At 46.1% G+C, this 24,746-nt stretch overlaps 2 protein-coding genes across 4 annotated transcripts in view; one reads left to right on the top strand and one right to left on the bottom strand.

Annotated features, from left to right (window-relative positions):
* The window catches only part of LOC148223365 (uncharacterized), a 46,590-nt gene extending 24,972 nt beyond the window's left edge, over positions 1 to 21,618 (bottom strand). The window contains exons 1-5 of one of the 3 annotated variants that reach the window (XM_088167302.1): positions 21,381 to 21,618; positions 12,669 to 12,754; positions 8,823 to 9,061; positions 6,782 to 6,806; positions 1,658 to 6,440 (exon numbers count right to left, since the gene is read on the bottom strand). In XM_088167302.1, the coding sequence (XP_088023428.1) occupies positions 6,433 to 6,440; positions 6,782 to 6,806; positions 8,823 to 9,061; positions 12,669 to 12,754; positions 21,381 to 21,394 (372 nt within the window). In that variant the 5' untranslated portion in view covers positions 21,395 to 21,618 and the 3' untranslated portion in view covers positions 1,658 to 6,432. Of the gene's footprint in view, positions 1 to 1,657; positions 6,441 to 6,781; positions 6,807 to 8,822; positions 9,062 to 12,668; positions 12,755 to 21,380 lie in introns of those variants that run through there. The other 2 variants (XR_015804609.1, XM_088167303.1) reach the window with 2 other exon arrangements.
* On the top strand, positions 19,656 to 24,390 carry NKX2-1 (NK2 homeobox 1). The gene is made up of 3 exons (XM_088167304.1): positions 19,656 to 20,659; positions 21,695 to 22,071; positions 22,834 to 24,390. The coding sequence occupies exons 1-3, from the start codon at positions 20,571 to 20,573 to the stop codon at positions 23,502 to 23,504; spliced, it is 1,137 nt and encodes a 378-aa protein (XP_088023430.1). The 5' UTR covers positions 19,656 to 20,570; the 3' UTR covers positions 23,505 to 24,390.
* Positions 24,391 to 24,746: the final 356 nt, after the last annotated feature.

The following is a 24,746-nucleotide window of genomic DNA, read 5'->3' as shown; positions in this document are numbered from 1 at the left end:
TCTCTTTAAAAATATCTGCACTTGGGAGAACAGAGGGCTGAGAAATGTTTTTGCCAAAAGCTGGCTGAAGACAAAATATCTTTATGAAAAGTGCTAATTTTGAGGAATGAACATTTTCAAAATTAAGGAAAAAAAATATGATTTTCAGACTAGTTTTTATTGAATTTCTCCAAAAGAGAAGGAAAGGATATTGAAACTCATAGATCATTCATACTGATCTCTCAAGAAGACCCTAAATTTTCACCCTGAGAGCACAAACACTCCCAAGAGTGGACACTTCTATGCTTGAATACCTATTCTCTGTCTAAGAGAGCTGGCAGTAGTCGTTTCTTTCTTTGAATATGTAAGTTAGCAAGAATTGCAATATGGGTATACTAATGGAAAATATAACTCCATTTTTCAGAGATGGTAACCTTGAACCCATTCTGATTCCCTGCTAAGACTTATTATATAAATATGATTTGGGATTCATTCATGCATGAGCCAGGGATCATTCTCTAAGTAACATTTTGTATTTCTTCCATCTCTTTCAAATTCCCTGTGTTACTCCCCATGCAAGATTCCTAGACCTGGATGCAGATGGTGGGTGGAAGAAAGGGTGTGGCCATGTCAACAGTGCTTCATGCTAATAGTAAAGGGAAAGATTTGTCAAAGATTGACAAATGCCAAGGACACAGATCACCTCTGGAAAAGTTGCAAAGGCAGCAAGTCTTCTTTGTCAGTTGTTCTGGGAATAGATGTTAATGCTTCCACTGCAGGTCTGCTCTTTATTGGCAGCTTATTGAAATAAGAGAATAGGTCTGTTGGAGCTGAAGTTCCTGATTGGAGGAAAACAAGGAAAGGGAACTAGGTTTCTTTCCTCTTTGGTCGGCTCTGGAGGCAATTCTTTTCATTTCTGTATTTTTTGTCTGAAGGAATGGGAAAAGTGATGTGCCACTGAAGATCCATGGATATGATACGAGACCACCAACTGACCAAGCCAAGACCCTGTCCCTGACTCAGTGCTGAATCTTTGACACAAAATTAAGCATTATTCTGCATAAGATGCTTGCATTTATTGTCTTTAGTCAGTACCTTTGTTTAGACCTATTTTTTGGGAGTCATTCAAGTGATCTCACCAGTGTCGTGGATTAACCTGTAGGCAGCTAGACACCAATATAAGCTACCAAATACTGCACAGAATATCTAGCCTAATGCTTTACTTTGGACTTTTAAAAACTGAATTCCTTGGAAACACAGGTGAAGAAAAAGAGAAAATATTAAGAGAAAAATTGTCTCCTTTTTTATCCTTCCTCACTGAACAGGATAGCAATTGAGCTATAAGGTTTTGGAAGCCTTTGTTTTCAGTGCCCCGTGCTACATTTTGAACATAGACCTGAATAAAATTCCACTCATGACTGCTTTTCCCAGCACACTTGGGAACAATATGAGGCCAGGATAATGTCATTCACCACAGCTTCGTGAGCACTGCAACCCCATGAATGTGTTGTGATTCTCTCCCCTACAAAGGGCTTTAGTTCAGGCATAATGCAGCCCAAAAAGGAGGAAAATATGGAAAAAATCCTCTAAAACTCATAATCTTATTTAATGATTTCACATAAAGCTGACGATAATGTGGTAGAACAAAAAAAATACCAATATATAAGACAATGTATTTCTCATATGAATTATCTTAGCTTGACTATGAAATTCTGAACTTAGTAAAAGACAAAGAAATTAGACGTATATATGCACATTAATGTTCATTACCAGACTTTGAGTTATACAATCCAAACTAGAGATGACGATGCATACACACACACTCAGAATAACAAAAAATGGCAACGGTAACCCCAAATAGCCATTTTTACAGAAAGATCCTTAAGTGAGGTCAGGATTTATTTACTGAAATGTAAGGATTGTATAATTAAACACAAAAAACAGTGCTTCAGATTTTTCTCTGACAAGAAAGCAACGACCTCTGGATACTGATGTGCATCAAGAAATAGTATTTAACACTGTAGGAACATTCGTGTGTTTTCTTTTATTGCAAAGACTATTTGAACCACTTTGTAAAGCTGATATCATGAACTAAACATACAGAGAAATAAAGATTACTTTTTTGAGGAAAATAAAATTTCTCTTCATATTAATACAAAAGATTTGAAAAACAACATGTTCTGGCCTTAAGCATCAGACTTATATTTTGTCTTTTGTTATCACTTACAATAGCACTGCTGCTTGAATACCCAGCCATATCAAATGTAAGTTATTTGTATATCTCTATCCTCTCAGGAAATCTTGACCTTGAAATAGAATAAATATGTAACATGGGCATTGAGTTTGTGTGTTCATAGCTAACACCACCTGTGCTAAAAACCATAGACATTGAACAAAAACGTGCAGAAGATGAGATTGTACAGTGCTGTTTGACTCATTGTTGCAAAAAGAGAAATTATGGTTTAAATGTTTTGCTGTCTTTGAATGACCCTTCATTTGTAATTGATTCAGCTCAACAGACTGCAATTCTCAAACCATCAAGATACAGAACTTACTTGTCCCATGTTTAAAGTATGCTTCAGTTACTCTACCAAAGTCAAACTGTACAGGATAGGACCTTTTCTGTGTGAGTGCTTTGATAATACGACACATTAACTTAGGGTCTGAGATGACTGGTTATTTAGACCGAGATTTTTAGAAGCAGATCATATTTAGCATTTGTTGACCAGCTCTACTAAAGGATGTGGATTACACATAATTCAAAACCTATAAAGAAGTCCACAGTGGGTGAATCAATGGAAAATCTTTGAATGACTACTTGAGGCAATTTTGAAAATTCCTTGTGAGTAGTCATACTTACAGACCAATAAGAAAGCATTCCTTGAGATACATGCATTGACAACAAGGACATTATCAGCTGCAGTCAAACTGGTAAACCTTTGAGGAATGGGATTTTTACATGAAGACTTCAATGCCTGTGCTTCAGTAAGGCTACAGCACAGACCTCTGCTGGCAGGACTGGGGTAGAAAAACTATGGTACATGACATGGGTTCTCCCTTTTGCCAACAGCTCAGTGTGAAGCTGGGCCTGAGCCTTAGAGATACCCAAAACAACAGATACCAACTTTAGACCTATGAAAGGTGAAATAAGCAAGATTTGGAATCAAGGAATCATATCACACTAAGTTGGACTCCTAAAAGGTATAAAAAGTCTATTAAACTTACTGCCTGTTGTCACCCATAAAGAGGAAGAAAATGTATAGGAAGGACTCAAGAGCTTTTTCCCTCTTCCCGGTCACACACATTTGATCCTGGGGGCATATGCACTGTGTTTCTTGTAAGTATGTAAGTGTGAGAACATGAGCAAGTGAAGTCTGCAGGAGAAGGAGCATGAGGGACAGAGTCAGTTTTCTTTAAAGTAAATAATCACCCTTGCTTTCAAAAGGTCTAGAATTTTGCTTTGTGCATTAATCTTCTTCAAGAGCACTAATACATGAGTTATAAATTAGCTGTAGGACTGAAATGATAAACACTAGTGTGACAAGCTGGAAAAGGTATCTAGAGACTGAAGATAGGTCTGATTTTATTTAATGTAATTATTTAATATTTAATAGTAGTGTGATTAGAGAAAAAATATTGGAAACACACTGGAGGAATTTGCAGAGGATTCTTCCCCGGGAAATGTTTACATCCTTTGTTGGGGACTCATGTTATACAAATGTATAATATGAAAGGATTAAAGAAGCTGTGGGAGATAAAAACAAAACTATAAGACTGATCTACAAAAAAATGAAAAGTGGAAGGAAGGGAGGAAAGCCCAGAACAAGGCTACTCAAGATTCTTCAATTGCCCTCTATTGCTAATGTATGTTGATGATACAATAACAATACTCACTGAAACTTGTTGTCCAGAAAATACTTCTTATGCTATGACTGATGAAATACTATGTCTTCTTACTGATTCTATGAACAGCAGGAGATCCATTTAAACTAGAACAAAAACATGCTAATTAGGTACAAACTCGGGGAGAGAATCTTATTTGTTAGTTTTGTGACTTTATTTCAAAGAATAGGCAAGAAAAGGGCAGGGAGAAGAGATATTAATTTTTCACAGCTAAATACTGTGCTCATGAATGTAATTTCAAAAGCTACATTTCTACTAGGTGTGAAAAAAAAAGAAAACTTTCAATAAAAACATATGAAAAGAGGGGTTGAGATTTATTCTTGAGGAAAGAGGTAGTGATGAGCAAGAAGAAAGGAGCAAGGGGCTAGCACTTAACTCGCTGGGCAGTTGCACTGTGAGAATGTCAAGATACCACTGTGCCCCTTGGCAGTCACTGTGTAAGGATGCTGGTGTTGGCCAAAAGAGCTAGATTGAACATACCTAATTGACAATATCAGTGTGAGGATTTTTACTCAGAGACAACTACATCAACTGCATTTCACAGTCTATACAGGGAAGCAAGTCTTTCTACAGCGAGCAGCTCCTCACAGTGTGGGTGTGTACAACAGGACAAACAATGGCATCTGTAGCCCAAATGTGAGAGATAGACTACACACGGCTAAAAGTGATGGAATAACAAAATACGTGAATAAAAGCAGGATCTTGCAATAGGAAGGAAAAAAGTGAAATTAGAGGAGAGAGAAAAACCTTCAGGGAAAGCAATGAAAAAATCCATCCAACACAAGATAAACCATAAGAGAAAGAATAATTAATCCTCCAACTTTGAAGCTGTGCTACTGGGTGTGAACCACACAACAAAGCCAGGCTTTTGGGCAACCATGCTTGTTCTGTCCAATGGAGGGTCTGCTGTGCTGGTCTCTGACTGCCCCTGCTCCAGCCTGCATTTCATCTTCTGTAGAGCAACAGTCTGAAAAGTGGCCAAGGAGGAAGTGAGCTGCTGTTTAACAGGCACAGTGGGGTGAAGGCATTAGCCTTTGGGACTAGTAACCTCATTTAGATTACCACAGGTATCTTAGTCCTCTATTTTAACTTAAAAGAAGACTACCCAGTTATGTTGCCCACCTAGTTCTGCTATTTTGTGCAATTTACACAGAGATAATATAATGAAAACTGATATTGTATTTTCCAGCAAATTTCTTGCTCATTAAAATTACGTATTTGGGCAAGTGCAAAATTTGGGCAAGTTCAGGTTTGTTTTTTCTTATTCATGATTAATCTGTAAGTGCACAGATAAATTAGGTAGTCACAGGAGACCATCAGAGCTATCAGAAGCAGTTGTTCAGGAGAGTTTCCTAGCCTGGACTAGTGAAGAAAAGAGTTGCAAAACTAGATGCTGAGAAGGGGAAATCCCACAAAACAGCAAAGTTCTCAGCTAGCAGGAGGTTGCAAACAATAAACCCTTACTCTCTAAAAATTAACATTGCCTGACAGATCATTTATTGTGTCAGAAAGCTCTAAACAATCATAACAATTGGCTTTGATTTGTTAGAAATAGCTTGTCCCTGACTTTTTACTGTTTTCTCAAGCATTCCTGGAGTAACTACTGCAGTCAATACAGTTATATTCCAGGGACCTACCCTTTAGAAACTAACCTTGAAAGAAATGTGAATATAAGTTATTTAAACGCAAGAATCTTCCATCTTCCTCTCCCATGCAATCACTTTGACAGGGATTTTGTCATGTAGGTGGATATTGGAGGTGGTTTGGTTTTGTTTTTTTTTTTAATTCAAACACTCAGGGAAAGCTTCAGCCACACTGAGTCTTCTCAGACAATGGAAAAGGCACATTTTCCCCCAGTGCCCCATGAAAATCTTGCCTTGACAAACAGCAGCCAAAAGGAGAATTGTCCCCTAAGTCTCTGTGGAAGCCTCTGTTTGCTACAAGTTGTATTTCATCAGACTGCTGGCTGAGAGTCAGCCATACCATCCCCTCACCTCTCAGGTGCCTCCTGGCTGGTGTGACCGGGACAATGGGCTGGTCATGACCAGATTTCCAGGCTATCCGAGGAGAACTGAGTTGGAGTTTAGGTGAATGGACATAAATAGCAGCTACCTCACCTGGAGTCAATCCAAAAGCTGTACACCAGATGCATACATTGGGAACACATGGGGAATACCCTGTGGAAGAGTGGATGCCAGAGAAACATGTTGCAATGCTCCATTGTCTCAGCACAGAGACTTCCTAGGATGCTCCTTCCCCTGCACAAATGGCTGAAGTGAAACCTCCATGCTTTCTATTTCCAGACCATTTAGAGACCCTGTGAGCAACTCATGCAGTCATTGAGCAGCCAAAACAAATCTGTGCCTCTAAAACGACTTTTAATTATATACGCCATTTTGTCCTTGGTTCCTTTTCTCCCTGGTTTATCAGTTCTTCAGGTTTCTTACAACAAGTAGGCATGCAATTGGATTTGGAATGGAAATACACTTGGCAACTATGTGTCCTTCATGGTCAGAAGATTGTCTTCTCCTGGACTATTACTTGGTCTCCTCAGCTCTCTGGAAAAAAAAAAGAGAGAGAGAGAGGGAGAACATCCATCCATGCAGATGATAAAGGAAGGATGAGGCTTAGGAACAGAAAGTAATGGATGAAGGAAGAGACAATCAGAGACAGAAGAAATTTGATTCACTGGGTTGCATTTAAAAGAATTATTATGTCACTGGTCACTACCAGGTCAGCACCTGGTCACTTCCAAATCTCTACTCTTTCTCAAACCTGTAAGATCAGTAGAAGTTATGCATGCATATAAAGATTGGAAGGTTTGATAGTCCTTGTTAGTTATCCATTCAGATAACTAATCCAAAGAGAGACATTATAGTATACAAAGAATAATGCTCACCATAAAAGTTGATAGAAAACATTTCCTGTGGAAAAAAGAAAACAAGAGAAGATGTTTATTTGTGTATCTCTGGAGCTGTTGACTCGAAAACAAGAAACAGTTTAATTTTATGCTGTAACAGTAAATTTAAGCTTGCAGACATTATATGATGGTTTATATTGTGTCTATGCATTGTCTTATCCACAGTACTTTACAATTCTCTGTTTAAAACTGATTGTACAGAATGGTCTGGTTCACCAAATAAAAGGGTAACGTGCATCTCATGCGGAGAGAGTGGATTTTGGTTTTTCTATAAGAGACTAAAAAGCTAAAGGTAATCTGATCCCATGTTGAGGACCAAGCATTTTGGAAGAGCATCTTTTAAAGTAAAAGTCAACAATACTGTCAAAACCACTGAAGGAAACAAATATGCATGGAGGGACCAATGGCTAAAAAGAAAAAAAAAAAAAGAAAAACATTTATTCAATTATTTTTAACCAGCAGAGAGAGAATGATGTGTTTTAAAAGCCCCAAGATCCACATCATGTGTCTGCTAGATTTTCTGTGCTTAGCTCTGGGATGCCATGGCAGTTTCTGGTGCTGTATCTGAGGCGGCTTCACAGGAACATCCCTTTGGGAAACAAAGGGCTGCTACCCAGATGAATTCCTGCCTGTGGCAATGCCTCAGTCTTGCCTCGGTAGTGATGAATATGTACTCAGCTCAGTGTAATGATTATCTGAAGCCTTTCAATGGCACAATATGGCTCGATCAGTCTCTCTACTGCTCAAAAGAGTTCTGCAGTTCTTCTGTATTATAAGGAACGGGGACGGGTAGAATGTTGTATCTATAGCTGCTGCCTAAAATTTGGTTCAAGCTGTTTCCCAGCTACATTGATTTCTTCCTCTCTGTCTTCTAAGGTAAGAATCTAAGCCATATTGGACTTTGGATACAAACCTCCCTAATAGCTAAGAATGAAACCTTTCTCTGACAGGTAACAAATGTGGACATTGATTGGCTTTCAGTGCCTGGAAAGCAGTCATAACATTCCTGATGGTAAATAAGACCCAGTATGTCCTGCTGTGGAGACAACACAACTGATTTCCCTTTCTCACCCTAAAAAACTATGTACATGAGCATTAGTTATTCATACAAGAGGAGAGCATTTGTGTCAGATGTGCGATGGAGCAGAGTTCTGTCAAATATTTCATGTTCAGGTGTACAGTTTGACAATTTTTTTCTGCAACTTTCTCCTCCCCAGAAGGAAGCAGGCTATTAGATTTTCACATAGGCTTTTACCTACTCAAAATTATTTTAAGAATTCCGATCAATTGTTTGGTTTTTTGTTTTTTTAATCTGAGATTATTGCAAACTGAAATTTCTCTCCCACAGAAGAATTTTATACTCCTCCCGAATTCAGGCCGTTTATCTAAACAACATAGTTCTGGTGACATTTCTGCCTCTAAAAAAAACTTAACATCTGAGACTTTCTTCACTTCTATATTGAAGCAAAGAAGATTTTTGGGAGAGAAAATTCAATTTTTTATAACATCAGTTTTAGTCAACAATACAACTAGGCAATGATATCCACCTAAGGCACTGGAGGGCAGACAAGAATGTGGCTATCAACACCTCTAAGGAGTTTGAATTAGATTTGCTCAAAAGAAAAAGATGACAATTCAGAAAAAAAAAAAACTTACTGAAAAATTATATTAAATCCAGCTTTAAACTTTCCCTCTTTAATTATAGTGTAATATTTATTGATGAGTCATTATTTAGTTATATGTAGATAACTTTTATTGGGTTTGCAATAAAATGTTTGGTAGCAGAGTGTGGGGGGAGACTACAGAGGAGCTCCTGTGACAAGTTGCCAAAAACTCCAGCTGTGTTCAACAGAGCCAGAGCCAGCCAGCTCCAAGGGAGACCCACCACTGGCCAAGGTCAAGCCTGTCAGTGACAGTGGTCACACCTTGGGAATATCATGGTTAAGAAGGAAGGAAAAAAGTTAAGAAAAGGCAGAAGCAAATTGCAACCAGAGAACAGAGAACATGTGAAAGCAACAACCCTGCAGACACCAAGGTCAGTGAAGAAGGAGGGGCAGGAGGTGCTCCAGGCACCAGAGCAGAGATTCCCTGCAGCCTCCAGTGCAGACCATGGTGAGACAGGATGCGCCCCTGCAGCCCAAGGGCGTTCACAGTGGAACTGATATTCCCCTGCAGCCCCTGAGCAGCTCCACGACAGAGTCTCCAAAGGAGGCTGTGGCCCCATGGGAAGTCCACATTGCAGCAGGATCCTGGCAGGACCTGTGGAGAGAGGAGCCCATGATGGAGCAGGTTTGCTGGAAGGACTTGTGACCCACGCTGGAGCAGTTTGTGAACTGCAGCCTGTGGGAAGGACTTGTTTTGGAGAAGTTCATGAAGGACTGTCTCCTGTGGGATTAACCCCGTTCTGGAGCAGGGGATGGGTGTGAAGAGTCCTGCCCCTGAGAGGGAAGCAGCAGCAGTAGTGACTGTAACCCCCATTCCCATCCCTCTATGCTTCTGGAGGGGAGAAGATGGAGAAGCTTGGGAATAAAGTTAAGCCTGTAAAGGAGGGAGGGGTAGGGATAAGGTGGGTGTTTTAAGATTTGAGTTTGCTTCTCATTATCCTATTCTAATTTGCTTGGTAATAAATTCAGTTAATTTCCCAAATGTGAGTCTGTTTTGCTCATGAAAATAATTGGTGAGTGATCCCTTCCTGTCCTTATCTCGACCCAAGAGCCTTTTGTGGTATTTTTTCTCACCCCTGGCTAGATGAAGAGGGGTGTGATGGAGCAGCTTTGGTGGGTACTAGACATCCAGCCAGGATCAGCCCATCACATAATGTAGGAAATAAAATTTGCAAGGAAAACAGAAAGATCAACAAAATTAGGAGAAAGAAATCCAACCAGTGATTGAAATTCACTCCGGATATGATACTTATTTGTAGGTTTGACTATGTGGGCAATAATTCCGATTTTTCAGTAAGAGTCACTGCATGTCCAAACCTTCTCCTCCATATTTCTGGGCCATGGATTCCCCTGAGGTGCTTGCCCTGATTTGTCTCCAAACCTACTTCTGCAGCACTTTATTCAAGGTCCATCATGGTGAAATACAGAGCCATTTGTCTCCAAGTTCTCTCTCAAAGCCCTACTGTGGGCCTCAAGTGGTGTGAAGTGTAAACAAGGCTACCAAGTAATACTAACTTTAGGGAAATAGCCATCCTTGCAAGGTAAAGTGCAACAAGGCATTACACATGTTAAAATTTCATGAAGAGAAAAACATGGCCATTTCAGAATATAAACTTTCAAGTGACCCTTTATTGAGAGAAGAATGGAAAACTACTATGTTTGGCTTGTCATCCCCTTTCTTCCCCCAAAGCACATTGGATGCTGGATTATGTTTGATGCAGCAAAATTTACACCTACTGAACAGATTTCATCATTTATTATGGAGTTTACACATTTATTCATCTACAGAAGACACTTTGTGCTCCACAGAAAGAGGTATTTTTTGCTTTCTCAATGCATTTCATGTAGATGGGTTTGAGAGCATTTTCTGTGATCTTCTTAATATGTGTGTATAGATGTGCATGTTATGTTCTGCCATGTGATTTCTTCCTCCTTTTATAGCCATTTTATATAAATAGTATTGAATGCTGATTAAAAAACATCATGCACAAAAACGTATGTACTTCTTGTTTTAAAATCAGAGATAAAAGACACTGCCTTATTAGAAAAGCAATAAATACAGAAAATTAATCATGTCCATTTAGAAGAGGGATCAGAACTGAATCTTATTTTCTAAGTAGCCAAGAAAACAAATCGTATAAGAATTAAGACCTCTGACCACCTCTGAAGGGGAAAGCTAATGGAAACAGCATCTCAGTGGGGACATTACTGCATATCATCACCTAACAGTGACCCTGGGGGAAATGAAACTGAAGAGAAATGGAGCTGGATGTGTAGGAGGTGGAACTGTTCTCATTTCTGAATGCAGCAGAATAGTCTAATTGGATATACAGCACAGGAAAATGAATAAATACCAGAGGAAAAATATTTTCAAGCTTTGTAAAGGAATGACATGCAGATTGAGAGAAAGGCAAAGTCCTGTATTTCTAGCCATTTTTTATAAATGCAGGATACATAATGACTTAGTCAGAAAAGGAAAATTTAGAGAAGCCCAGCCATTGAAGGGGCTGCACATTCAGCAAAGCATTATGCCTTGCAAGGAACAGGCCATGGAGAGCTGAGCATCCAAAATACATTGAAAAGTTTCTACAGAAACCAAAACTTTGCGGATGTACAAACATTTCAGACACCTTTTTTTCTTTTTCCTGAAGTGGTTGGTTGCTTTAATCCATAATTTTCCTGGGCATGAAGATTCTGCAGCCTGTGCAATACTGCTGGTACTCACACTGCTGTGTTATGCAAGAAAGGTGCTCAGCTGTGAGGCTGGTACCTGCCTGCAAGCTGTCACAGAGCCTCTGCCACCAAAGCCAGCTCCTCTACCCTGCAGTGCTGGTCAGCTGTGAAAGGAGCATAGGAGGAAGAGGAAGAAATGCAGCGTGGCTGGGGGAAGATTTGGAAGCTGATAATTGTCATCCCGGTGCTGGGAGAGTATTGATGAGAGGCTGAGGAGCAGGAGGTGGAATGAGACAGGTCTGGTACAAAGTCAGTGTTGGCAGCCACCAATTGCTGTCAGGAGTCCTGGCCACAGTTAATGCCAAGAGCTTCAGCTGCCATCCCTGCCACCAGCAAGGGCTGCTGCAGCAAGCATACCAAAGGAAGATCTGTTTGGAAGCCCTTGCTCCCTGTAATATGTATTTCCATTTGATGTTTCCAGGCTGCATTCAGGACCAAGTATTTTCACTGCAAAAGCACCAAAATTGTATCATGAAAAGCAAGTACTCTTTGATAGGTTTTGCAGTGCAAGCTTTAAATGCTGTAAGTACCAGAGACTCTTCCCATGGAATTTAAATGCATCCTTATTTCTCACTCCAGCAGAGTCTCAGGCCACAGGTGGCCAAATGGCAGGGTGGACCCCTGCCTGCAGATGATGGCAGTGTACACGGTCCTGAGACACATGGACAGCCCTGCTTGCAGTCACACAAGGAAGGACTGTGGAACTGCTGGGCTACCATGGTGGTTATCCTCTCAAAATGTTTTCAGTTGCTTTGTAGCCAGTGCAGGCACAGGGACCACCGAGGGCTTCATTTGTCTGCAGCACTGAGCTCCTCTGACCGTGCATGTACTTTTAACCCGAAGTTCTGCCTCTCAGTCTCAACAGTCTCAACTATGCTAAGTTGTGCTAACAGTGAGGTCAGTGTGGCCACATAGGCAATGTGTGTTTTGCATCGCTTCCTTCGTCAGAAAAGGTTTCTAGAAGATTATTTGGACCCATCTATTGCCCATATGACTATGGGCTACATCTTTGCCTCTTATAGCACATCATAATAGGCTCTCACCCTAAAACTTCTGTTATTCACAGTGTTTTGAGCTCATACAGACAAGATGGGATGGAAGTGTCACTTTCGTTCCACTTTGAAACTTGTCTCACAACTGGACAGATCTGTGATGCTGTCTCTGCTGTCTGGTCCCTTCCCAGGGTGTATACAACCTGAAGCTGGCACCTCTGTAGAGTGGCAGAGCTAGCACACTTGTTGTGTATGTAGGTGGTAAAATGGCTTCCTCCTTAGTCCTGTGCTAAGTGCTTGCTGAATGAGTTTGACTCCACAGACTCAAGGACAGGCAGCTCAGGTTGTTTCCTCCAACACTAATACGTAAACAAGTTACTCACTCGGTTTTTTTCAGTTAATGTTATTCAGAGAGAGTAAAATGCTGTAGAGCATTCATTCTGGTTCCAGTTGTGGAAATAGAGCATGTATAATTACCAATGTGGGTAGCAGTCCATCTCGTAGCCTTACTTATGCCAGTGAAGGATATTATCTCATTATACCAGCTTAGCAGTCTTCTTTCCCTGGAATTCAAAATAAGCAAGGCTCATAAAGGAATGATAAAACAACTAATTATAAGGGACATTATTTTAAAAACTGAATAGTAGTCAAAATCCATTAATGGACTATTTTACATGATTAAACTACTTTCAAGAAAATATCTAGGCTTTTTCAGCATAAACATTTCTACATTGAAAATGTAACTTGAACCTAATTCTATGGTCAGCTATTTTTTGAATAAGTATAATATGTGCTTTCATTTATAACAGGGCAAAGATAAGTGAAATTTTTAACTTCATTATGTCTATCATTCAAAGTAATTTAGAAGATAGTCCTGCTACAGGGAGACTCTTCTATACTACAATGCTAATAATGACTAATGTCTGGGAAAACAGAAAATAGAGCTGCTAGCAAGGACTTGTTTTAGCATATGTTTTAGGATTTCTATTTGAATAGAAACTGCTGCTCTAATTCAAAGACAAAATACTTCTGGGTCTTCAGAATTTTGTTTGGTGCATTTTTAAGGTTACAATACAAAAAACCCTTTGGTTTTGCTTCCCAGCTCTTGCTCCTTCAACACAACTGAACCTCAAGGTGAACTACTTTCTTTCCTTCTTGCTGATCAAGTCCAGATGAAATTCCTGGCATAGGTATCATGGCTCAAGAGCCTTTCCTGACATGTATGCCATGCATATATCCATCCACTGTACAATAAACTTTTGAGACCCTATTTACAGCAGGGAACGCTTGAAAGACTGGTATTTGAAACTGAACTAGCTGAAACCGATAAATGAACTGAAACTTTTCCTGGCAAGAGGAATGCACCTGTTAAATCAGCACCCTGGGCCATATACATACATCAGTAACTGGTTAACACAACTGTGGTCACTGTGCTGAAAAGAGGGAGAAAGGACAGCAACACACAGCAACACTCTTTAGGGAAAAAAAGTCAGCTTTATTGTACGGACAACCTGTATTTAAAGTGTGCTACGTGGAGCTAGGACAGGACAGTAGCTCCTTGGACAATTGGGAAAAACATCCTTGGGACAGTACCTCAGGATGAATCCCACGGGAAAGACACCAGGTGTTAATCTTTATTATGAATTTCACTCTTTTTTTTTTACCATACTATCACTTTGGGGGACTTCCTCCCTAACTGAAGCCATAGTCAGCTTATCAGCCTGAGAATGGAGCTGAGAGTCAGGAGAAATTCAGGCCTGAAAAAGAAGCTGTAATTCCCTAGCCCTCTACATGTGTGTGTCCACACAACCCAGCCTCGTTAATGGGTTTGGTAGAAGGACCAATAAAGTTCATTGTCGAGTTTAGCTACAAATGGCTGCCTTTGTGCTGCAGCTTTTTACGTCAACTTTTAACTAGAGCTACCAGTTGTACTAGCCAGACTGAGGGCATGATCTTCCCAGAGACGCTGGTTGCCATTAAATCGAAAATGGACTTCTGAAACATCCCCAGGTTTGCCCTTGGGCTTCTGAAATTGACCTCTTTGCTTAGGAGATTTCTGTGTCCTCTCTTCCAAGAAAGGAAGAGAAGAAAATCAAGGTAGTGTGAACATTGATTGAGGGTTGGTTGGTTGGTTGGTTGGTTGGTTGGCTGGGTTTTTTGAGACTTGGGAAACGTTGATTTTTAAGGCTCACATGACAAATACATAAACCACCTACCACTCTGAGTGGGCAATTGGGTTACTCCAGCCCTATCAGGCCAGCTCAATGGTTCCTGTCAGCTCTGCCTCCCAGGGTTTCAGCCCTAGATGGCACTTGCCTCTTCACATCCCACACTCACAGAAGAGCATGCAGCAATTGGGCTGCTCCTGCTGAGCAGAGACTGAGAACAGCCCTCATGCGATGGATTCGTGGGCTACAAGTTCAAAAGGTAGGAAGCATCTGGGGAAAAGGCAGAATCAATCTCAGAAGGTGGTTTTTGAGTGAGAATCTTTTGAATATGACCATCAACTAGCAAGAGCACAATTTGAAACTGTTTGTGTTTCTGGATCAAGCTCTTGGATCAAGCACAAATTATTAAAACGTTCCTCTTGATCCAGGAGCAGGCGAATTTCACTTTCCCCAGCAAGGGGGAAGAATCTCCCTCAGAGGCAGAGCTACTTCTATGGGAAGGTGTTGAGGAGGAGCTGCAGCAACAGTCAAAGAAGCTAAGCCTTCCCCCTAGATTTGGAGAAATGTGCAGTGGAAAACGGATGAATATCCATTAATTATCTCCCAAGGGCAACTGAGCAAATTCTCGTTCTGTTTCCTCATTTATATGATTTTGCCTTAGCTAGGGTGAAATTTCAACAGCAACAGCAGCAAGTCTGTAGGCCCGGATGAGCGGCAGCCGTCGCGGCCCGGGCCCGGCGCTGCGCTTTCCCCGGCGGCCAGCGGAGGGAGGCGGCTGCGGGTCCCTGCGCCCGGCGGAGCGCGGGTCCGGCCCCTCTGCACGGCTGCCAACGCCGGCAGCGCCCACCTCGCCCTGGTGGCCCCTGCCCAGATTAAAAAGCCGGGGGCACAATGGGACAGGTGGCAGCTTCCTCCCGAATTAAAGCCACTGGGAGAGGTCAGGTCAAGCTGCAAACTGGGGAGCAGAGGAGAGGCAGAAAATAATTCGGGAGCAATAACCAGAGCACTGGGTCACTCCGAAATCAGTTACAGCAGGACATCCGCGGACAGGTCCGCCTGAAGCCGCGCCGTTTGCGCGGGTTCCCGGGCGTCGTGATCATATACCGGGTGCCAGCCCCCGACTGGTTGGCCTTCCTGGGCACCGAGGGGCAACGATGAAGGGCCGGGGCTACTATCAGCCCTCCTGCAACTTGCCCTCGAGTTTTGCTGTGAAAACAAAGGCAAAACAAACAATTCCATTCTCCCCGGCACGAACATTAAGCTCGGGCACACAAGAGCTGGTCGAAAGGACTCCATTGTCGTTTTTAAATGAGAGATTTTTGCAACCGTTAGCCCTTCCCCGAGCCAGCGGGGAGTCGCCCGTATCCCTGGAAGCGAGAGGTAGCAGGGAACAAAAGGCAAACTCCGAAGTGACGTTGAAAATAAAAGGGAGCTTTGGTTACCCCCAGGGTAAGGTCGAGGGGTAAAAGTCGCCTGTCCACCAGCGCGGATACTCCCAGCGGGCTCGGCCCTGTGCGCCGTCCGCGCAGCCCCGAGGGCGCGGCAGGGCCGGAGCCCCGCAGGCAGCACGCCCAGGGCAGGCTGCTGCCGCTCCCAGGCCCTCGGCGGGGCGGTCCGGAGGCACGGCGAGGGCTTCGAGACCAAACCAGGGGGGGCAGTGAGCAACGCTCCTCCGCGCCTCCCGGCCCCGCCAGCAGCGCTGGAACAGAAAAGGCCTGCGGTAAATCAAACTGGCGGGGGTGACCCCAGCCCGCCCCTCCACTCTGCACCCACAGGCACGTCCATGTCCGTCGCCTCCGCGTCCAACCCCACCCGGGAGCCGAGAGCCCCTTTTCCCGGCGCCGGCGCGGCCGCAGGCCTGGGCGAGGGAAGGGGAAGGGAGGGCGGCGAGGTGACCCACTTAAAAGCTGAGTTCCTTTTTGAAACACTTAAGAGACGACAGGGTTGAGGACTTTGAATGTATGCGTAAATATATACTCATGCATACCCACTGCCGGAGGTATGCACCCCCACGCTTGTATGTGTGTGTAGGCATGTCTGGGAACACACACAACATAACTCCTAAAACAGATAACCTAATGCACTAATAGCTATACCTAAAAGCAGATAAATAGATAGATGCCGGCGAGATTCTGCTTCTAGGTATATACCGATTATTTTATATCTAAATAAAACTTACTTATATTTAACTATCTCTACAGGCTAACTTTTTGCAAATTGTCCCAACAACTTTCAAGCAATCCTCCGCATAATCACCTCTGTCTCGGGTGTATCAAAAACGCTTCGGGGCAACAGTAAGTCTTGCATGCGTGTACTGACACTGTTGCGGCAGTGACAGTCTACTGACACTAAGAAAGTCAGATGTGGAGGACCTGTATTAACTGCTGATAATATCGGACGAGGCGGTCAGACAGTAGTTCGCACATCTGGGCGAGTGCTGCTGCTATCCACTCGAGACTACCGAGGCACTCACGCCTACAAAGAGCCCTTTCCCGCGGGTCCCCATGCCGGGCAGCCGCGGAGGGGCGCGGTGTGGCTGGGGGCCGAGGGGGGCCCCGCCGCCCCCGCCCTGGCACGGCGGCCCTCCGCCCGCCGCCGCGGCTCCGGGAGCCCTGCCCTGGCACCCCGTACCTGGCCCCACCCTGGCCCTCTTGGCCGGGATCGGCCCGGCGAAGGAAAGGACGGGGAGGGTGTCGAGGACTAGGGCAGGAGGGCTCAGCCGTCCTCCGACAGCCCGGGAAGAAGTGAAAAGAGCTGAGCGGCGGCACCGCTGCCCTCGCTCGCACAGAGCTTTGCGAGTGGGGCCGCCAGGGACCGGTGGCGAAGGGGCCCCGAGAACGCCCAGCCGCGAGATGCTCCACGCCCTGGGCAGCTGGAGGAGCAACTGTGCGTGCTCTGCGGAGGGGTGAGGATTTTCGTTTTAGCCTTTGGTGGTCTCGCTGGTTCCTTAGGTTCCCACGCCAGGGGCAGAGGTTTCGACCGGTGTATTGAGGGGTTTCTCCCACCCTAACGAGATAACCAGGGCAGGGGGGCTTTCCCACTGCGAAGAATTGTCCCGATGAGCCACAACAGGCGTTTCCCCACACACACATCCAGGGCGCTCCATGCCTAGGTAGTAGCGCTCGCAGGGTGCGTCTTTGGGAGGACTCCTGCCTTTTTACACGCCCAAGCATGTGCTTTCCAGATGGGGAGCGGCTCCCAGCCCCCTGCCCGCGGCCGCCAGAGACACAAGTCCGCCCTACACGATCATTACGGAAACCTCCGCTCCCGGCGTAGGTGTGCTGGGCACATTTTCCGTGCTGGGGAGCATAGGGGAAACAGGGTGTATTACACCGACAAGCACAAGGAATGAGATGAAGTTTCTACGAACTCGCTCAGGGTGGGTCGAGAGGGGAGAGTTGCGGCAAGCTGCCTCTGTGGTGCCATTTTTCCAGGTGGTCATTTACATCTCTCTATGGATGTGTTAGGCTCATACTAATGACCAGGAGCAAAGAAAGAGCTCTGTCACAGATCTGCTCTTGCCACCTCTAATTCAGACGTCTCTAGGAGCGGCCGGCCCCGCCGCAGAGCGCTGCTCCCCCGGCAGGGCGGGCTGTACGGCTGCGGGCAGGGCAGCGGGCAGGGCTGGGCAGGGGGGGCGGCCAGACGTGCACCAGTGAGCTGACCCAGAGGGAACACGGAGCGCCTCATGGCTTTGGATCAAAAAGTTACACCTAGAAAGCGTCTTTCTTGTTGAGAAAGAATTTGCGTGCGGTTTGCGTGGGACCCTTACCCTCTGCCCTCCGAGCCCTCCGAGCTCTGCCTGGTCGAACATATTTGATTCTCCTTGGGGAGGCACAGCAGCTCGTATAAAAAAGACATTGTTGTCTTTGGAGAGCCCTGTGCGCACTTTCAAAAGCTGATCCTTGAGTTCCCAGCCCCCGCAATCCAGTTGATGAGGAAACGCTCTGCGGTCTTGGTGGCACCGTTTCCATTGGGATTGGCACCATTTGATTGACAAAGTCTCCCATTCTTCCACCTCTCGAGTGTTATCAAAAGGATTGTGTGGGGTCAGAAGCTATTGAAGGGACGTCCGTGTAGCCGCATTTCTGCAAACACGGGGTGAAAATCGTGCTTTTCTCATGAAAATGCTTCCACCAGGCAGAACGCATCTCATCTTCCTTGCTCTCCTCTTTAGCATTTCTTTTTAACTCGAGTGTTTTACTAAGCAGCATCGCCAGGTAAACGAACATATCGCTAAAGGCAGCCTAGGCAGGATTCTGTCGGGATGGCCACCCTCCCCGGAAGCTGAGAGCAGCCATCTCTGGCAGACGAAACTCCAGTGGAGGGTTTGGAAGAAAAGGAAGAGTGAAGGGACACGGCACCAGCGAAGACGTTTTCTCGCCCCTTGTCCATGGTGTGACTCGCCCCGTTATAGCTCATTTGGGGCAGGAAAGCAGGTGCAGAGGCTGACCCGTTTCCTTTACACCACGTCGATCGCTAAATGTAGCCTGTAGACGCGCCGGTGTACTCCTAACTAACTCAGCGGTCAGACGTGCATAAGAGAGTTTCACCCGCTTCCCGGCACAGGTGAACGAAGCGATCTCGCATTAGCTTCCCTCTGCCAGACCGCTCGCAGAGCTAAGGCCAGACTTGCTCGGGATAACCTACTGAGCAATGTTTCAGAGGCGTTTTAACCTGCGCTCATTCTAGTGAGAGGATAAATAAGGTCTGGCAGGCGCAGCCGGCGGCCAAAGGGTAGTTCGGGCTGCGCTCCGGGGCCGGAGCAGGGCGGCGGAGAGTTCCTCCCGCCCGCGTGTTCCGAGCCCCGCTCCGCGCTCCCCTCTCCCCGCTCTCCTCTCCGCGCTTCCCGCTCCGTGCTCCGTGCTCCCCGCTCCCCACTCCTGGGTCCCTGCTCCCCACTTCCCGCTCCCCGCTCCCGCGGCCGGAGCTGCTGCTGGGGCCTATCCAGCTGCCCCACCTCGCACTCTGTGCATGGGAACGAGTCGCTGCTCCTGCCCCACAAATTGCGCGGTCACTCGCCGCCTTTCGTCTCTGATTAAAGCCGACCAAGCCGTCGTTTTGGTGGATCCTGCAGGATTTTATTTTTTTCCTTCCATCCACCCCCTTCTTTTAAAAGCTCATAAAAGATGCATGGGGATAAATTCGGGGTGAAAAAAACCAATCACAAACCCCAAACAATCAAACCACTAAGGCAAGGTCGAGTCTCTCTCTGTGTAGGAACAAAACCAAAGACCATACTCAAAAATACGTGCAGAAAGGGGCGGGAGGGGGAGTGCGAGTAGGGGGTAAAGAAATGTTGCAGAGATCTGGAAAGACAAGATTGAAAGGTTTTAAAATAAAAGAGGGAAAAGAAGAGGTAAAAACCAAACGCATTTCTAGCCCAAAGTCGCCCTTCTCTGCCTTCGGTGACCCAGCAGACTCACAACCAGCCCACTTCGGGATATTCAGCCTTGAGGGAGCTAATGCCGAAAGAAGCAGCTGAGATGATGTAAGAGAGCTGGAGGCCTGATTGAAGGAAAGTTCCCCCGATTATATTTGTGTGGAAAAGCTCACCTCTTGCAGAGCTCTAAAGTGTAATCAAGACTGAGGCTTACACTTGAAGGATGTTAACTCTCATACGGGAACCTACTTTCTCCTAAACGGTTTCTTGCCTAGTGAATGAGAGCCTCCCAATTGAAGCAAAATGATCCTTATGTACTAATATCAAGCACAGCCACAAAGCGACCGGCTATTTATGCTGCCACTTTAGACAAAGATATTTAGTTATTCCCGGGTAGCAAGTGCACTTTTGCATTTTTAAGCACGAACCAGCCCAGCACAAACATATTTACAAGTGCAATTACTAAATAGTTACTTGACACTTCAAAGTCCCAGGGTTAACTGTACCTTCGCTGTAATTTTCTTAATATTCAGGTAATCGCTGTATTAAATTGTGGTTGCCAGGGCTGTAGGCCGGGTGTGAAACACTCAGGGGAGGTTTCTCTCCTCCGCCCCGATCACCCCGAAATATAAGCTTTGGAGACACTAGGCGTTGGAAGATTTCTTCAAAGACACGAGTGACATTAGGTACTGACTGCCTGTACGTGTGCGTGTGGCTGTGAATGGATAGCTTTTGTTTTCACACCAGATCCGAGAACAGATCCGAAAGTGCCAGAAATCGCAGTTTATTGGAAACTACAGGGAATTCATTGGCAAGGTCGTGTAGCAGATGACCGGAGAGGTCTTCTCCATCCAGCTCCCGTGCTGTATAAATAACCTTAGAAAGCAGCTTCAGCTTCAGAGGGACCACGAGAGACTGTGAGAGTCTTTGCCTTTGAGAATATAACAAGCGACATTTTGCGCTAACCTATTTTTCCTCGGTCTCTCGCCCCAGGCAATTAAATTGCTGCTTGATTTTGCAAACTTGTGTCTTCCACCCCTCTCTAAGACCTTTAAAAAAAAAAATCCCCTGGCTGAAAGGAATTTATGGGTTTAGGGAGAGAAATCATCCTTGCACTGTCTTAGGAGACATAGAGAGTGTTCCGGAGATGCGAAACCCCAAGTGCTTGTTCAGCCCCAGCCGGCTGGGGCATCCGACAAGGCGGTGCGGGGAGTGCGGGGCATGGGGAGCTGTGGCCCGGAGAGAAAGATCTGCCCTCAGGAGAGTTGTCCTCCCGGCGGCGGGGTTCCTTCCGGACCAAACTTAGTGGGGGAAGAGGGAGATTCTGTCCTTTGGCTTACTGGCATTCCACCCCGTTTCCCCAGCTCTCACAAAGGCTGGGCTGACAGCCTTGCCACCTGGGAGCTGTTTTTAAATCCTTTCACCCAGTCAAATGGTGATCTTTTTGCTTTGCCTTCCATTTCCCGTCCACGATATTGCCACCCCCGAGGAAAAAAAAAAGAAAAAAAAAAGAGTTGTGCTCACGGGGTCTTTCTTTCTTTTTTCCCTCTCTTTCCCGTCCTCTCTGTCTCTCTGTCTTTTTTTTTTTTCCTAAAGACATAAAAAAAATTCTGACAAGTAAAACTTAAAGGTGTTTACCTTGTCATCAGCATGTAAGCTAATTATCTTGGGCAAGATGTAGGCTTCTATTGTCTTGTTGCTTTAGTGCCTATGCCCCGCCTCTGGTGGCAGCCTAAAACCTGGCGTCTGGCTAAAACAAACGAAAGGCAGCCCTGAGCCTCCACTCAATCCAATTAAGGCGGACTTCGTCCACTCGGTTACGTGTACATCCAACAAGATCGGCGTTAAGGCAACACCAGAATATCTGGCAAAAAAAAAAAAAAAAAAAAAAAAAAAAAAAAAAAAAAAAAAAAAGATTTGCCTCCCCTTCCTTTTTTTTTTTTTTTCCCCAGCCGCCGAATCATGTCGATGAGCCCAAAGCATACGACTCCTTTCTCAGTGTCTGACATCTTGAGTCCTTTGGAGGAAAGCTACAAGAAAGTGGGCATGGAGGCCAGTAACTTGGGGGCTCCCCTGTCAGCCTACAGACAGTCTCAGGTTTCTCAGCCGGCCATGCAGCAGCACCCCATGGGCCACAACGGAACAGTGACTGCCGCCTACCATATGACAGCGGCAGGGGTCCCCCAGCTCTCCCATGCTACGATGGGGGGCTATTGCAATGGGAACCTGGGCAACATGAGCGAGCTGCCGCCTTACCAGGACACCATGAGGAACAGCGCTTCGGCGACAGGATGGTACGGCACCAACCCGGATCCCCGCTTTTCCTCAAGTAAGTGAGCCCGGGGCTGGGTGGCCGAAGGGGGCTTGCAGCGCAACTGTCCCGACACACGGCGGGCAGAAGGCACGGGGGGTCCGCGACAGGGCAAAAGTCGATCTCAAACCCAGACGCGCCCCCCAAACCTCAAATTCCTCCTCCTGCCCGAGGATCGTGCTGGGTCCTTCCACCCCGGCTGGTTGCATGTCAGCCTGCCGCGGCTGCTTTTGCGGGGCAAGGGGGTTGGAAGCCCCGCTGTGGCGGGGAGCGGGAGCCTGGCTCTCGCCGTCCAGCGGGGCTGGAGAGTCGCGGCCCGGGGGCCCAAAGGGAGCCGGCAGTGCCCGTCCGCCTGCGCGCAGCCCGGCACCGGGCGGGCGAGGGGGGAAGCCGGAGGCGCCGTGGCCGCGTCCCGGGAAGCGGCGGGGGAGCGGGAGAGTCCTCTTCTGCCGGCGCCGGCGGAGCCGCTGTCCGCGGCCGCTGCCGCCGCGGCTGTCACATTGGGTACTTTCTTGGCTGTCCCCCCGGGCAGGACGAGGGGCGAGCGGTCGCCCTTATTCACAGGGGCTGGGCCGGCAGAGAAGGGGGCCACCTCTCGCCCCAGGGACGTGAGTCGTTGTTTACACGCGCGGGTGCCCCGAGGCCGGGGCTGGGCTGCCCGGGGGCTGCGGAGCTCCGCTGGGGGCAGGCGGCGGCGGGGGCTGCCGGAGCGCGGGGCCCCTCTCGGGCCGGGCCGGGCCAAGCCGAGCCGCCTAAAACGTGCCGCCTTCTCCCTTGCAGTCTCCCGCTTCATGGCGCCGTCCTCGGGCATGAACATGGGAGGCATGGGCAGCCTCGGCTCCCTGGGAGACGTGAGCAAGAGCATGGCCCCGCTCCAGAGCACGCCGCGGAGGAAACGGAGGGTCCTTTTTTCGCAGGCCCAGGTTTACGAGCTGGAGAGACGTTTCAAGCAACAAAAATACCTCTCCGCCCCGGAGAGGGAGCATTTAGCCAGCATGATACATCTCACCCCGACTCAGGTCAAAATCTGGTTCCAGAATCACCGCTACAAGATGAAACGCCAGGCCAAAGACAAGGCTGCGCAGCAGCAGATGCAACAGGAGAACGGCTCCTGCCAGCAGCAGCAGTCTCCCAGAAGGGTGGCAGTGCCAGTGCTTGTGAAGGATGGCAAGCCCTGCCAAGCAGGCTCCAACACACCCACAGCAGCTATCCAGAGCCATCAGCAGCAGGCAGCTACAACGATCACAGTGGCTACCAATGGCAACAGCCTCGGACAGCATCAGAGCCACCAGACAAACAGTGCGGGGCAGTCTCCAGACATGGGACAGCACTCGGCCAGCCCTTCCTCTCTGCAGAGCCAAGTCTCCAGTTTGTCTCACCTAAACTCTTCTACTTCTGACTATGGCACTGCCATGTCTTGCTCCACCTTGCTATACGGTAGGACCTGGTAAAGGATTAAACAAAGAAAAAGAAAAGAAAAGGCAAAAAGAAAAAAGAAAAAAAAACCCAACAGAGTTTCCCAGTTACACAAATCTCTTCCTCTCCAAACTACTGTGTACTTTTTTTCTTCTTCGGTTTTTTAAATTTTTTTTTCTTTCTTTTTTTAATTTTTTTTTTTTTTCATTTTAATGCTCCTCTCCCTTTCCCCCGTTTTACTGAGTGGTCTCCGCGTACCTCTAAGAGAGAGAGACACTTTTTTGTTCCATTTTATTGTTACTGTTGATGGTTTGGGGTCTTTATGTTTTTTCTCCCCCAAAGTTGTCCTATGGGGTGTATAAAAATATTCAGACTAATAACCATGGAGCAGTCTGCAGAAAGAGGACCATCTTTAGGCATGGTCTGAAGACTTGGATATCAGATGTACACTTTGCCAGCATATAGGACTTGCATGTAAATACAGAGATTTTGGGGGATGGGGTGGTTTTCCCCCCAAAAAACGCATTCGCGTCACTCAGACACAAGAAGCAGCTTCCCCCTCTCCGGTCTCTCCCAGCCCGTCGCCAGGGCCAGCGGATGGAGACGTGGAGTCATCAAAGGCTTGGCTTTTATTTTCCTCCTTACGTTTGATGTGAACCTGTAGCTGTATAATGCTGTCAAAAGTTGGACTAAACCCATAGTTTTTAGTAGCCTGTATATTTTGTTGTAAAAAGAAAAGGAAAAAAATACAATCAGCCAAACCAACCCCCACCTTTTTTTATGGACACTGATCAGCCCGTCGTAAATCCTCTGGCAGTTTGTTATTTGCGCACGCCGCCTTTTCCTGTTGTAACTTATGTAGATATTTGGCTTAAATATAGTTCTTAAGAAGCTTCTAATAAATTATACACATTACGAATATTCTTTTTTATTTCCCCCTTTGGTTTCCCCTCCTGACGCTCCTTTCCTTGCATCTCTCTCCTTTTTTTCCCTTTCCCTTCACCCTCCGCCCCGCTTTTTTTTTTCTTTTTTTTTTTTCCTTTTTTTTTTTTTTTCTTCTTGGTGGAAAAACAACCCGGGATGTTGCCAGACCCCGGAAGGCCCCTGCCCCTCCCAGGGCCCAGACCCTGTTCCCAAAAGAGAGCTGCACCAGAGGGTTAACGGGATACAGGATCAGTCCTCAGCGTGCAAACAGGACAAGAAAACGCGTGAGATTCACGAACTCGAGAGCGAAGGAATCGAGTTCCAAATTCATTAGCCCGATTATTTTGGGGGGG

The sequence above is a fragment of the Sturnus vulgaris genome, chromosome 6 (genome assembly GCF_052056855.1).
Source record: "Sturnus vulgaris isolate bStuVul1 chromosome 6, bStuVul1.hap1, whole genome shotgun sequence".
Classification (NCBI taxonomy): domain Eukaryota; kingdom Metazoa; phylum Chordata; class Aves; order Passeriformes; family Sturnidae; genus Sturnus; species Sturnus vulgaris.
The sequence above is the reverse complement of the archived record's forward strand: the minus strand, read 5'-3'. Positions and strand labels throughout refer to the sequence as shown.

Bases quoted from the DNA above. Each gene is read 5' to 3' on its own strand.
- NKX2-1 (XM_088167304.1), top strand. From the start codon at position 20,571: ATGACCGGAGAGGTCTTCTCCATCCAGCTCCCGTGCTGTATAAATAAC. The intron at 20,660-21,694 runs GTGAGAGTCTTT...TTTTTTCCCCAG, and splicing joins CAGAGGGACCACGAGAGACT to CCGCCGAATCATGTCGATGA. The intron at 22,072-22,833 runs GTAAGTGAGCCC...TCTCCCTTGCAG, and splicing joins GGATCCCCGCTTTTCCTCAA to TCTCCCGCTTCATGGCGCCG.